At 40.4% G+C, this 14,869-nt stretch overlaps 1 protein-coding gene across 1 annotated transcript in view; it reads left to right on the top strand.

The window, feature by feature from the left end:
- GXYLT2 (glucoside xylosyltransferase 2) overlaps positions 1-12,079 on the top strand; it is a 32,311-nt gene extending 20,232 nt beyond the window's left edge. Inside the window, exons 4-7 of the mRNA XM_080606982.1 lie at positions 1,748-1,999; positions 3,065-3,188; positions 6,376-6,548; positions 7,750-12,079. Coding sequence (XP_080463108.1) covers positions 1,748-1,999; positions 3,065-3,188; positions 6,376-6,548; positions 7,750-7,932 — 732 coding nt within the window. The 3' untranslated portion in view covers positions 7,933-12,079. The remainder of the gene's footprint in view (positions 1-1,747; positions 2,000-3,064; positions 3,189-6,375; positions 6,549-7,749) is intronic.
- The last annotated feature ends 2,790 nt before the right edge of the window (positions 12,080-14,869 follow it).

The raw sequence follows: 14,869 nt of genomic DNA, 5'->3' as shown, positions 1-14,869 counted from the left end.
ATGCTGTTTTATGTGGAAAAAGAAGTCCTGAAGGTGTATTGTTACAACCTTCCGTACAGCAGAGTGCTCTGACTGTTGGACTTGTTGACGTGCAGTTTCTTGTAAGCAGATGTACAGACGTTTGCCTTCTCCTGCTTGTCCTGCTATGTGGGAAGAACATACAGTTATGTCAGGAATTTGTTAGACTTGGCTAAATGTCCGTCGGAGTCCCAAAGTGTGCAGTCAGGTGAAAAATCTCACTCAAATCTGTACTTGCATGTTTGGCATCTCAATGGATGCCTGCTGAGCATACTTAAAAGCAGGTTTTTTTCACTTTTTCAAAATCCTGTTGTTCCCTCTGTCTTTCACAGGTAATCTTTAATTGTGATACGTTTCAATTCATGTAAAATTCAATTTCTTTGGTAGTATTAAGACATCTGCATAAATATGAGAATTTGATGTTAGTATCCTTGCAGTTGGACGAGTGACTGGTGGTTCCATTCCACAGCCTGGTGTAAATCAATAGCCCTTTGGATTTGCCTTTCAAGTAAAGAGAGGGAGAGAAGTGGCCTTTTTGGCTGAGACCACAGTAAGAAAATTTGAGTCCTTGAGGAATCCTTGGACAGTTTTAGCAATTAATGAAGAAGAGCAACAAAAATTCAGTTGGACCTGATGGTGAACCTTAGCTAATGGTATTTGCTACCTAACAAACAGCATTACAAATAGCTGGTGCAAACAGCCAGGGAGTTTTCTCAGGCTGTTGAAGCACTATATAATTTGCCCTACAAAAATTAATGAATGAGCGTGTAAGCACTTGGACAGCCACAAGGGGGAACATTGTCAACAAGAATAGATTAAATATCCTGGATCTAATTTACAATTTACACCCCTGTGACTTGACTAACTGTACTGTGCTTATTCCTGGTGTAGAGTCTGATAACAGAGATCAGAATGTGACCTGCTAAGTCTTAAGAGGACATTTCTATTCACCAGGCAATTTTTTGTTCTTCAGGAGGATGTGTATGCATTTCTGTGATTAGTAGTCTTAACGTAAAACGTTTTTATGTACTAATATTGAATGTAATTCTCCTTGTGTAGGAACACAAGGTTGTAATAGGAAAAACATAATCCCAAATGGAGATGAAAAGCTTTCTTTTACATGAGCTGTCTGTGGTGGAAGCTTATATGTTTCATCAAGGTCCGTGGTAGCCAATCTGACTGCATGATGACCATCCAAATTAGGTTTTGTGACTGATTCTGAAAGCATCTTTTCCATACATACAGAGTAGCAGATGTATGTTATACTGTATGGTATATAATTTTCAATACTAATCCTTTCAGAATCCTTGTCATACAGTGTGCAAAAATGACATGTTTTCTAAAACTGGTTAATGTATTTGTAGGATTTTTTTTTGTACAGGCATAGCACAGTTCTTTAAAAGAGCTAACAAAATTATGTAAATATATAGTCTTTGCATTTCATTTCTGAACTGATACTAATTAGGCCTTGCAGATATTTTTGAGAGGTAAGTGGATTATTGTTGGATATGAAGTTTAGAGTCCAGCGTTTGTGGTCTGGTAGCTCTTTTGCTTTGCAGTTGAAACAAACAAACAAGTTATAACTGTTGTTCCTGTATGTAACTGCATTTAGCTGATAAATCAGCTCTTTTAAATGATCAGTTTGAAGTACTGACCTTTTGCCAATAATCTTCATTTTTATTGTCTATTTGGTTCCTGTCTTCCTCTCCTCACTGTGCAAACCCAAAAGGTTATTTTAAAGGATGTGGATTCTCTCCTTTATGTGGACACTGATGTTCTCTTCCTGAGGCCCATCGATGACATCTGGCACATCCTGAAAGAATTTAACTCAACGCAGCTAGCTGCTATGGCCCCAGAACACGAAATACCAAAGATTGGCTGGTACAGTCGATTTGCGCGTCACCCGTATTACGGGACAACTGGAGTCAATTCTGGAGTGATGCTAATGAATTTAACGCGGATACGCAACACTCAGTTCAAGGTGAGAAGAAAGGCAGCTGTTGCAGAAAGTAGTGATTTACGGATTTGTCACGTCTTTTAGTGAAACAGAGATATATTGAGAATTAATATTAGTAGGTAATTATATAAAGTTTATATTATTAAGAATCTAAAAAATATGGAATGCATACGTGGGTACTAAACCCAATTATTGTGAAAATGATCACTAAAACAAGTGAAATATCTACATGGGGCTGGAGCACTGAAAACTTGCAGATGAAGCAGTCTGTTAGCAGTAGAGAAAACATCATCTTCAACAGTTCACGCTCTCCCTTTGCAGGTACATAAAAGGAGAAATTCAAGGACCTTCAGTGTGGTCACTATGTTGTTTTAAAATTGAGAAGCTTGATGTAAATATCCAGTTATATTTGTAACTGTTTGCATCTGCTGAAAATAAAATTTTGTATCCTGCTGCAGATAAAGTGATTCTGTGAATCGATATAAATGAAAAGGGAACGTTTTCCCTCTTTAAACTGACATCTTTCCAATTTTGTGAAAGGCCTGACATGTTAAATTTTGTTTGCTCTGTTGAGCATGTATTCTGTAATCTCTTTAAAAACATTATTTACCCCCTGAGTGGTCTTGTTCTTCAGTCACGGCCAGGGGTTACTCATACTATTACAGGAACAGCTTGTTTAAGAAAATAAACAAACTTCCTTTTAATATCAAAATCCCTGGGAAGGGAAGATCATTTTCAGTTTGCGTTTTCCTCACTTCTATACCTCAATTTTCACCTCATCCCTGCATTTTTACATTTTTCCACATTTTCTCCCTTCTGTTGCTCAGAATAGGAAGATTCTCAATAGCAGGAGCTGACATCAGAGCTAGACCCAGGAGACCTTGCTTTCCTGTTCAGTTAGATTAACAGAGCACAGTCAGCTCCGCTCTTCCAACCCTATCCGGGTCAATGTTTCCTAGCAGTTCGTCATTTTTCTAGGTATCTGACATGGCTTAGCAGACTTAAGAATATGTGGGTGCCACGCTCTGAGTCACACATCACATCACTGTACCCAGGATTAACCCATTGCTTCTGTTTTTCTTCCTGCAGAACAGCATGATACCAAGTGGTTTGACTTGGGAGGAAATGCTGTATCCACTATACCAAAAGTACAAAAATTACATTACGTGGGGAGACCAGGATCTACTAAATATTATTTTTTACTTTAACCCAGGTAAGTAAGGATTCTTGGAGTCATGATTATCTGTGCTGAGAAAATTTATTGACTTCACTAAATTAAAAAAAAAAATATCTGTTTGTGACTTTTGATATGCATAGTGTACTCTGCCATGAAGATCATGTTAACGTGCATGTAGGATTTACCACCTATAAAAATACTTCTGAAAGTGGTGCGGATAATGAGGCTCATACTTGGCTCTAATGAATATGTAAATTTGTCTTCTGGAGATTGTGAGAAAATAAGTATAACGTTAGTTTCATGATCAAATGCAGAAATAAAGATTAAGTTGCATATGTGCTTAAGAGCTTCACTGGACCAGGGCCTAGCTGAAAAATATTTTTGTTTCAGATGTTTATCTGAGCATGAGGTTGCCAAACATTCTTCAGAATTATGGTCTATTTTTCTGAAATCCAGCTGAATTCTGACACTTATGCAAATAACTAACTGTGTTCCTATAAACAGAAAACAGAAACAGCCATTGAAATACCTCCTTTAAAACCTGCTGCCCTCCTTCACTGAAAGTTACGTTTTGAGAAACGTGCTTCTAGCCTCTCAACTGAATGACTCAGCCTCAGCAAGCCCCAGAATGGTGTCATTTATATTCTGCTGTTTAGCTGTGTGTTTTCTACTCCCCCTACATTCTGCTTGCTCTGGTGCTATGAGGAGCTCTAGAGGACCTCCTGTCTCTCAAGGTATTATCAGAGGTCAGATGGCATACCCCACCTATCCAGGCTCAAACAGAGGGTTAGCATGACCAATCAGTATATACTTGTAAGCACAGCAAAATAATATATCAGATTCCTGTCACTCTTGCACAATGTCTCCATAAACAATTTGCAACATTTCTGGCTTCTCCTTACTGTCCTCTTGATTTTCAGTCTTACTTGCATGAGTGTACATTTCCAAGGAACTGGCAGCTGAAAGCTTCTTCATGTTAAAAGGGCGTGTCTTTTTTCCACAACTGCTGAGGCAGTTTCTGGAAGTTCAGCTCCCTTGAAGATCACACAGAAATGACTTCAAGCTCTTCCAAAAACAGTAACATCTGAGAAATGCAAGGATTTCAAAACTGCAGCATAGTAGGTCCTTTCCAAAGAAGCTGAGAACCTTATTTCACACTTCGGAATGTGCTAAGCATCCATCCTTATTTGCTTTTCCTCATTTCCTGTGTGACCTTGTATTCCCTTAAGTGAGCTTGAAATCAGAACAACAGAAGTTTGGATTTATCTTTCTTTATTCTGTCCCCTTTCCTTTTACTCTAAGGAGTCATAGTGGAGGTAATTGGATGTACTCAAATCCAGCCAAAAATACAGGAGAGCAAAAGCAAAGCGGGAAGTTAACATCTGTTTATTGCAGACAGATGTCAAGCATCAGCGTCCTTGATACACTGTGCATTAGACTCAATCCTAGGGAAATACAACGTGGAAGAAATCTTCATAAAGAAATTATAAATTAATTTCCAGAAAGACATAAATATTACGGGAATAGGGTCTTCTGGAGAAAGATGAAGCCAGATTGGTCGTAAAGTCAAACTCAAGTCGCTAATTTAAGTGTGGAGAGAAAAAAAAAAAAGCACAATGAGTGTTCTCTATCAGATCCATATGTTGAGACTCTGTTCTGCACCATAATCTGCCTTTTCCTTGTAACTGGTAAATAACTTTTTACAAATCAAGTAACATCAGACTGCACAAGGAAAAGAAAACAAAATAACTGGAAACAACTAAAACAGAAAACTAGACTTTCCTGAGGTTTTAAACTGCTGGATTGTTGAAACTGACCTAAGAAGGAATCAGTTGAGACTGTCGCAGATGGCTTTCTATAGATGCATTGGCTTAAAACTGCACAGAACTGTGCTACCTGGGGCCTGGAAAGCTGCCCCCTTCCTTTCTCCCAAGGCTGTTCTGATGATTAATGTATCTGAAGGCTCGTAGAGCAGCTGGAGGTCAAGCCCAGCTGTGACAGCAAAAAATGTGCAAAAGCATCATGGTGAGAAGATCGAGAATACTCAAGTAACATGTACAGAAGCTGATAAGCACCTGATGACATCCTCTCCCCATAGTGACCTGCTGAGCGGTTGTACTTGCAAACATCTGCTCAGGCTTCCTGGAAAGTCCCCGTTAACTGGATCAGAGTTTGAATTGGGGAATCACAGCCCTCCCTGTCCTTCCAGCAACACCAGGGAGTGATTTTGGATGTGTGGTAGGTCAGACTGAAAGGAGACCGTTTATAATCTACCCTCTCTTGAGCAATCTCCTGCTAGAGACGCCCTTAGGGAAGAGCTGTTTCAAAAACATTTTCTCGCACTTCCTCAAGAACCATGCAGGACCTGCTGCACATTTCTTGGGAAGCTAGGAAAGGCCAAGTGGAAACTTCAATCTTCAGCGCTTCTGACACGACCTGCCAGCGTAGTGGAATGATTCATTGTGCTCCATTTCTGTAGCAGAAAGGTCACAGGCAGTGGCATGATTCATTGTAAGCGTGTTACAAATACTGTGGGTGTATGGAGAAAGCTTAAAAAAAAGTCAGTAGGGGAAATGAGGTTAGAAGCCCTTCTGAGAAATTCATCTGATCTTTAAAATAATCCGGACCTTTGAAATTAATGGATGACAACTCTTAGGAAGACTATGGATAAAATACAGTGCCTCTTACGCTCTGCTGTGTCTCAGCTTAACAAATTGCCATAGCCTCAATGAAAGCTTCAGCAGCAAACACTGGATATACTTTACAAGCTTCCCCTGCTGTCTCCAGAAGGATTCAGGATTTTGCATACCTATCTGTGCTCTGTGCTCTTCCCCCATCGTTTCTCGAACTCTGGAAACTTCCTCCCGTGGCAGAAGAGCGTGAATAGTGCCACATATCTCATACTCTCTGGGTTTGATTCTGTCATTTCTAACCTTGTAAATATACTCTTGGTTTATATTTGCACCCAGCCTTTTCGTTGCTCTCCCCTCTTTTCTGATCAGTTCCAGTCTAGCAGTGCTGAGAGGGGCGTAGCCATCCTCTGAGGAAGGGAAGCTTCTGTGTCTAGTTTTGCTTTGGATCTTTGTAAAAGAAGTAACTGATTTTTTCTGATCATCAGTCCCAGCTTCTCCACAGAAATGTGGCTTAAGTTGTAACTCATTTAATGTGTCTTTTTTTTTCTTTTTCCTTTTTTTCCTCCCAATCCCCCAACTGACACTGGCAGAGTGTCTCTACGTGTTTCCGTGTCAGTGGAACTACCGGCCTGACCACTGTATGTATGGAAGTAACTGCAAAGGTGCAGAAGAAGAAGGTGTCTCTATTTTGCATGGAAATAGAGGTGTCTACCATGATGACAAACAGCCTACGTTCAAGGCACTCTATGAAGTGATACGTGATGTAAGTTCTTTCTTTTGATAGAGGCAGTCCTTTTTTTTCCATGTAGATTTTGGCTTTAAGCAGCTCACTCAGATTGCTATTGCAGCAGATCAGGCTGAGCAGAGCTGTGATTCATGAATACCCTTTGGTCACAGATAATAAGGTTGCTGTGGCCTGTCCTGTTTTACTGAGATGATTTGAATAATCTTCCCTCATGTTACAGCAAACTTCTGATCAAAACGTCTAGTAAATTGCTTTTCTGTGATACTGGAGGTAGAAGTAGTGTTTGAATGGAGTTCTTTCTGCTGGCACGGCACATCTGGTCCATAAATGCCAATGCCCAAAGCTTGTACTCCCTGAGTACCTGGAACCTCAAGGCACAGGGAATGCAGAAGAGTATTTCAGTGGCTTATGTACAGACACGCAGGTCCCTATTTTGTCTTTGATTAGGAAAAGTTTAAGTTGTAGACTGCCTGGGCCATATAGAAAATAACAGACTTACAGTTACCAACTAATGTAGTTACGCATAACCTGCATGTGCATGGACATGTGGATTTGTGCTGAAGTTCCCTAATTCTGCTGAAGAACACTGCAATAGCCATCCATTGCTGTCTTGTAAGGAGAGTTGGAGAGGACTGAGTTGATTTAGGCCATGCCTGTATCAGCAAGTTGCTCTGCACAATAAGAGCACACTTGTGAAGTCAAACTGTTTTTGACGACCTGGTATTGGCAGTCTGAGTGTTCAGAGGTTTTGTTTCAGTCTGCCTTGGGACTGGTCCTATGGGCTTGGAAGCCTGTTAGCAGTTGGAATGTGTAAAGCATGTTCCTGCAGGATGTTTTCATCCTGTTTTAGTTCCATCCAAAAGGATTTCAGCTCTTGCTTTCCAAATAAGCTTCTTTAAGTAACTGCCTCACTTGTACATGTACAACTCTACTCTAAAACGTGTTTCATAACAGTGTGCCTTGTTAGCGACCTTCCTTGAAGTACGGACTCTAGAAATGCAGTTTTGGGAAGCTGACTGTTTCGGGTATTATGCCCAGACAAACTTTTCTGAAAACGAGCACTCTAAAGCGGACCAGACTTCAGATGTTTGAAGTTTAATGGCACATTGGAAGGGTGAGGTGCAGGTCATCACCCACCCTATAAAAGGTCTTACAGCAACTTCTAAAAAGCTATTTTATAGCTACTGAAAACTAACAATTCTCTTTCTCTTTTCTTTAGTTTCCATTTGAAGACAATCTCTTCCAGTCTTTGTACTATCCTCTTCAGTCTAAGTTTCTGGACACAGTGCACACGTTATGTGGGAGAATTCCACAAGTATTTTTGAAGCAAATTGAGAAAACTATGAAGAAGGTGTACGAAAATCGTGTCATTGTCTACCTGGGGGCCAACCACAGATACTAAACGTAGCTGTGTTTTTTACTTGGAGTATTTCATTCTTGCACTCAGACATCATGAAGCATTTAAATGAAGAATATGACCTCTTTTACTCAGAAAAAAATGTATTATTTTCCATATCCAATTTCTTAATAACTCTCAAACTACAAAAACAGAAGAAATCCTAGAGATCCACCTAAACTGTCCTTTTTTAGGCATTCTGTTGTCTTCCTACATTGCTCTTGGTTGCCACACAGAGAGTTGGTGATTCTCATTTTTGTTCAGTGAGTTTGGTTATTTGTTTAAGAACAGCTGTATTCACTGTACTTTTTTTTTTTTTTAAAGTTGTGCAGAAGTTTGTACTGAACTTAAGCTCAACAAAGAAGTGACAATTTGAGCTATTTAATATGTATGGGATATAACTCTTGAAATGATAAGGCAAATAATCTTGGCTGTCATGAAAATGCTAAATTACAGCAAAGGTCACTCTTGTCACATGATGAGTTAAAATTTACTGTAGTATAGGGAAAGCATTTGCTTAAAATTGAAGTTCTGTCTGAAGGTATATTACTTGCTGTTCTTCACACGTAGGACCTGAGATTTCTCTTACAAAGATTAGGGGAATAGAAGTGTCCTCTTTATTTTACAGCACTTCTTGTCTAGTGATTGTCAATTTTACCCTTTGCTATTCAGTAGTTTTATGAGGGCTTCTCACAATGGAAATAGATGGAAAATAATTACAGCATAAACAGCAAAGCAGCATACAAGCAATGGGAAGGTGATGCAGTGGAAGCTGTGGCACCTGCACAGGTAATGCACAACAGAAAGAGAATCCTTTCTTGCATGGAGTACAGGCCTGGTCTTCCCCTCCACTCTCCTACAGATTTAAGAATGTATGCCCTAACTCGGTAATGCTCATTGCTTTAGATGCAGTACAAGAATATTGTGAATGAAGAGTCCAAAATCAGGTATTATTGATCTGCTTTTAATTAATCAATCCTCTTTAATTAATCCTCTTTAATCGCTATTTACTGCGCAGTAACAATGCTATGCCACGGAGAACCTTTGTTCTGTACCTAGGTTGGGAGACAGAATGCCGGCTGTGACCTCTGCTTTCGGCATTGCCAGAAGCCCGGGCCATAGAAATGTGACTGCCTGGCACTTTCCCTCCTGGAGGTACGGTTCTATGCTAGGATCATAATGGATAGCTTCAAAGTGAAAAGGGGATACAAGAAGGCTTTGATGTCTATTTAAAGTACTTCATTTAGTTTAGATGTCAAAAGTATGATGATCATCGTACGATATGCACAGACAAGAACTTATTAAAACTTGCAGTGGCCGAGGGGTGATAGGGAGAAGTTACTGGGGAACAGAAAGTAAGGACATTCCTCAGGAGCAGTGATACAGGAGCAGACTTTCAGAGAGCATCTTTTAAGTGTAAGCAAGCCCTAATGGGTGCATGTAGGTGGGAGCATGCAGAAAACAGCAGAAAATTATCTTACTTTCCAAGTCTGTTTAGCAAAAGAAATTCACCCTTGAAATTACTGCATTTTATGTCTCACAGGCCAAGTAGGAGAGGGGTGAGGAAGGTGAGATGCATGAAGCTTTCCTCTAAGGAAAAGAAAACGGATACAGTTTGCATATCCTGTATACGTAACACGCATTTATTAGAGATAAATATCTGTTGTGTGTGGAAGAGGGGTAGGATGTGTTTCTGAAGTTAAAAAGTAGGATTTCTGAAGAGCTGTACTTCTGGAGGTTGCTGCCCTATCCAGGCAGGACAGATGCACAGCTTCATAAAAACCAGCCTCCAGCAGAAGGTACTCGTAGCGCGCACATACCTCTCCTTGTGTGGCAGCTCACAAGAGGAGAGAAAACACAGACCTTGCTGGCATCTCAGGCTGCCAGATAGGCTGCACGCGGGATTAAGTGCTGACAAACTTTTTCCGAATGCACGGGGTGTGAAAGTGGCTGTGACACATCCCTGAGCGTGATGTGTGAATGACACGGCGTGGCAAACTGCATCGCTACCCAATCGTCTGAGCAGAGGGGGTGTTAAAGCAGGGGGTGTGCAGTCCTGGCAATTTCGCTGCAGGCCTGTGCTAGCCCTAAGCGGGCCTGACACGCAGACGTGTCTGCTGTTCGCGCTTCTGTGCTGCAAATTCCAGTCCACAATTTGTGCATGTTTTGTGAGTCAGAGACATTATCTTACAGTCTTTGCCACATAAGTGTAAATTGACTTGTAAAGGACAGAGGCCCTTCTGCATCTGCTCTGATGGAAAGCTCAGAATTTCCTAATGGGAACCAGAGAGGCATTGAAGCTTCAGCTTAGATGTTGCTCTCTCACACAACTCGCCTCAGTATTTTCTATTTCAACTGAAATTCTAGTTGCCATTAAAAAACACTACATTCCTAGATAGAGCAAAGCTTGAAAACATAATGCAAATGGACCTTTAAGACTTCAAAACCAGAAGGCAATGAAAGGAAAACTCAGCATGCTGTTTTAAAAAGTTTAAATTAATGTAAGGCTAACATAAGCAAACCTTTTAGGCTAGCAATACTGAGAACTTGTAGAAATCTTAGCTTGCTTTTTGATCTTTATTTTTGAGTATCAGGGTAAAGCTGCCTGTAGGTCAAATGAGGATAGATGAGATGCATGCTGGGCTCTCTGAATTTCTCATTTCCATGGTATCTAGAAGCCACAGAAAGTTGCAGAGCAAAAGTCTTGTTGCCCAGACAGTTGCAATACCGATGGTAAGTCTCTGAAGTTTAGGAGGCTGTGATTGTGTAAGCCATGATTCAGCAAAACCCTGCGTTAAAATGAAGGAATGGAATTAATCACAAAACAAAGGCGTAATTACATATAAAATGATTAGACTTTAAAACTGCTTTTTATGTTTACAGGAGGTGCTACATTATTTTTAGAAAGAACTGTGTTATGTTCGCAACAGCTATTAAAATGTATGAAGTATATGCTTTAACATGGAGAAGTCTGTTCATACGGTATCAGCGTGCAGGAAGAATGGGGGAGTTCCCCCCGCTGAGCTTTTTCTGAGGGGGAAAAAAAAAGCTATAATTTGAACTCTCCAAAGTGTATTAAAACAATTATGTAACTTTGATTCTGCTGTTGTTAGAATTATTAATTTATATTCTATTACAGCTTTCAAAACCATATTGTATTTTGGTTTTAACAGTAGTTGGTTCTAGTATTAATCTTATTTAGAAACCATTTTTCATTCATTTCGTATTTCGTACTTGTGGCTAATTCATGTAAATTAGCCTTCATTTATTTTAATAATGGGATATGTAAATACTTACATAGACCTTGTATCCTCTTTTCTGCTTCCTCTCATATTTTAGTTATTTCCAGCGGTATAATGTAACCAAAACACCTTTGTTAATGTAACACGTTTAGCGGTGTGTCATAACATAGAAGGGAAAACCAAAATAGTTTTCTGTAAAGGAGCAGATGCTCCAGCACGCTGCATGTGTTGATAACAAAGAATCACCTTTAACATGGAGAAGGAAGCAATAGGGTGCAGCCCGCGGAGCCGTGCCCTGGTTAGGTGAAGGTAAGCCCGGACCCAGCGAGCGTTTGATACTCTGAATTCTGCCTGTAGTCAGTAGGCTTATATGCAGTGCATAAAGTTAAGTGTGTAACCAAGTCCTTGCTGTATCAGCGTCAAATATTCAGGTTTTAAATTTGCTATATTATACTTGAACTTGCTGAAGATAGATAAATAGGGGCTTTATATTAAGAGCTGCTGAGCACCTCCTTTTCGCCCAAAGCCATTTAAGAAAGTGTCAGGTTACAAATGCACGTTGTAGAACAAAGAACTGCCAGAGTGGGAAGCACTTGGTTGCATCATTTATATAACGTGAGAGCTTTTCTAGGTTATTTGCCTGCATTTTACAAAGGAGGCTTAGATAGCTTTGTTATCAGTTCTTTTTTCTTACAAGAGGAAACTGGAAACTGCTGTGTGTGCGTGCTTACCTCCACAGCAGGAGTGTGTGTGTACAGAGCTGTGTACCTTTTCTGTATCATCGGGTTCTTGTGTATTTTTATTTGACAAGTGCACCAATTGTTTATAGCTCCCAAGGAGGCATAGCAGTGCATTTCTGTGTTGATTAAGATCCTCTGGCTTACCGTACAAATAAATGAAATTTTAAGCAAGCTCTGTATTTTTATTTATATATATTTTTAAGTGTGTGCGTGTACTGGGTCTCGTTGGGATGGAGCTCAGTACTAGTGCTGTTAACTGTCCATTGTAGCGTTTCTGTCCATGCCCATTTTGAAGAGTTGGTTACTTTATCTGTGGTTGACACTAGAATTCAGTGATGTCTGTTTTAAAATTTGCTTTCAATGCGGCTCTATTCTTTGTTGTAGCCTTTCTTTTTCTTGTTCAGGGTAAAAGGGGTATGGCCTCAGGGAGTTGTTGTCTTCTCTTCACCCGCCGTTGCATTTAAAATGTATGGCTTTTGCAGTACAGCACAAAAATCCACCAGCAAGGTAAGGTACTTGGCCGCGTGGCTTTTGATGAAGTAATGGAGAGCAAAGTGGAGATGGAGATGCAACACTGGTTGAAATGTCTCCATGCATATATATGGTCTGTCTGCATCGAGCAGAGAAAACTGGGCTTACCGTTCCTCTTTTACCATATTACTCTTACCATAGTGAAGGAGTATTAGATTGGATGTATCATTGAATGAGACAAATACATACGTTTAACTTTCATCAAAGTGGTAATGAGTCCTGCTCCACTCGAGTTGTTTTGTGGTGACAGAGTTGGGAACCTAGTCTCAGAGGAAACTGAGGTTACTACCTTCTGCAGCACTTCAAGGATTTGGGCATTTAGCATCATTTGCCTTCCCTTCTTTCCTTCTGGTTTGTTTTGTATTGTTGTTTTGTTTTTTGACACTCCGGTGTGGTCACTGCTGCAGTGTCTGTGGTTTTGCGGCAACACCTGTGTGTGACAGGAGCTTGTGAGCTGGCTCTGCAGCCAAACCAGTTGAATGCCTGGTGATGAAATTGTTTTCTCATTTGCTCAAATTGCTCAACTGTGTGGTATGTTGGGCTCAGTCACACTCTCTTTGAAGTCAAGAATAAAACTCCCATTGATATTCATGAGGAAAGGTAAGGCCGGCTGTAAACCAGTAGCACTCTATATGGTGTTTCTTCATTTCTGGCCTGGGAAGTGTGTAGTTGGGTGGTGGTTCATTACATGCCCCATACTCAGCCTGGGCAGTGCTGTCCTCATCCAAGAATTTTTACTAGCAAGCATGGCTTCAGTCAGTATTGAAACTTGTGGGGAGAACATGCCCAAAATTTCCTAAATACAGGGCGGGCAGAAGTAAGAGGGGCACGACAACAAACCAGATGGGCATTTAGCCCTTGCTGGTGATTCAGAGGAAGGGACCTGAACCGTGATTTCCATGTCCTCATTGCCATCCTGCTGGGTCTGTTAGATCAGTATGAACCTTGTTGGCTGCAGCCACGACTGACGCTAGGAGACATCCCCGTCGTGTTCACATGGAGCGCTGAGTATAAATGGAGCTCAAATAAGATTTTACGTTCATCGTTGTAAGTATGATCCTAGTAGAGATAACTCTGCATGTCTGTGACATTTATAGCTGAGAATGAAGTACCAGTAATGGAAAAAAAAATGTGGGACTTTCATACTGCAGTAAATCTTGACATATTATCAGCTTTAACACAAACCATTGATCATTTAATTTCAAGTGGTTTCCTTCCCAGTGCTTCAAGAAGAGATTCCTCTCCTAATGATCAGGCACCTGTAACCATGAAGAAGCTAACTCTCAGAGAATGTTTTGCACCTTTCTGTCGGATATAGTCAAATATTTTCCTGGCAAATAGACACCACGGACCCATCTAGATGGGACAGCACAGCTACAGGGAGCCCCCAGGGAGGCTGGAAGCGTTCCAATGCTGGGCTCTTGTGGCAAATGCCTATCTGTACTGGGATCTACGAGGACTACAGCCTCCTAAAGACCGGTAGTTGCTGTGAGATAAGGAATTGTTTGTGCTTCAAAAGACACAGCAATGTTTGGAAATTTTGCTTTCATTCTGGACTGGAATAAAAAACAACCTGTCAACACCTCCTTTGAAGTGAAAACAAAAATTGAGACAAAACAAGAATCATCGTTTAAGATTAACAAAGCACTTGGTTAATGTTTGGAGGTAAAACATTTTGCTTTTATATTTCTATAAATACACCATAATTGCTTATGTTATTTTGTAAAGATTATAGTATAGTCCAAAAATGTCTGAAAACCAAAATATTTTGGTCATAAATGATGCACTTTTTTAAAAAACAAACTTTTTTTTTTAAAAAAAAGGGTCATTGATTGATCTGCTCCTGCAGAAATGTCTTTCCATGAAAGGGAGGCTGTTCCTGAATCCTTTGTTGTTCCTGAGGCCTTCTAATTACCTGCTCTACTGGTTCGGGTTGTACAAAGCTGGTGCCTTCTTGGTGTACGCGCTTTTCAAAGATCTCCTTCCTGTTCTGCTTGGCTCTTCTGAAGGGCAAGTTGTTTTGAATACCAGCTTCCTCACACCTTAGGCTCCAGGTGAAAAAACAAGTCTGCTGGTAATCTGAACGATCTGTTAGTTTGTGGGGTGGTGTAAAAGCAGCCTCGTGTCCTAGGGGTGTACTGGGAGGAAGGTGTGAGAAAGGCAGCTTGGAATGAGTACTACACTGGCCCTGAGTTGCCGCAGGCTCTCATAGTTCCAGAGAATCAGGGGGACTTGATCCGAGTTAGTTTTGGGGCCAGTGGCTAACTTTGCTAAAGCCTGGAATATTTACCAAATGTAGCTTTTTTTTTCTTTTTTCATCTTGCTGTTGGTACTTTTAACATAAAAACCCAACTCCCACAAATACAGTTTTTGTTTTCAGCCTTTTCTAGATTTCAGGCACCCCAACTGAGCTATTCTCATCTTTTGATA

This window comes from Anser brachyrhynchus (genome assembly GCF_964034855.1).
Source record: "Anser brachyrhynchus genome assembly, chromosome: 10".
NCBI lineage: Eukaryota > Metazoa > Chordata > Aves > Anseriformes > Anatidae > Anser > Anser brachyrhynchus.
Note: the sequence above shows the minus strand (reverse complement) of the source record. Positions and strands in the feature narration are given on the sequence as shown.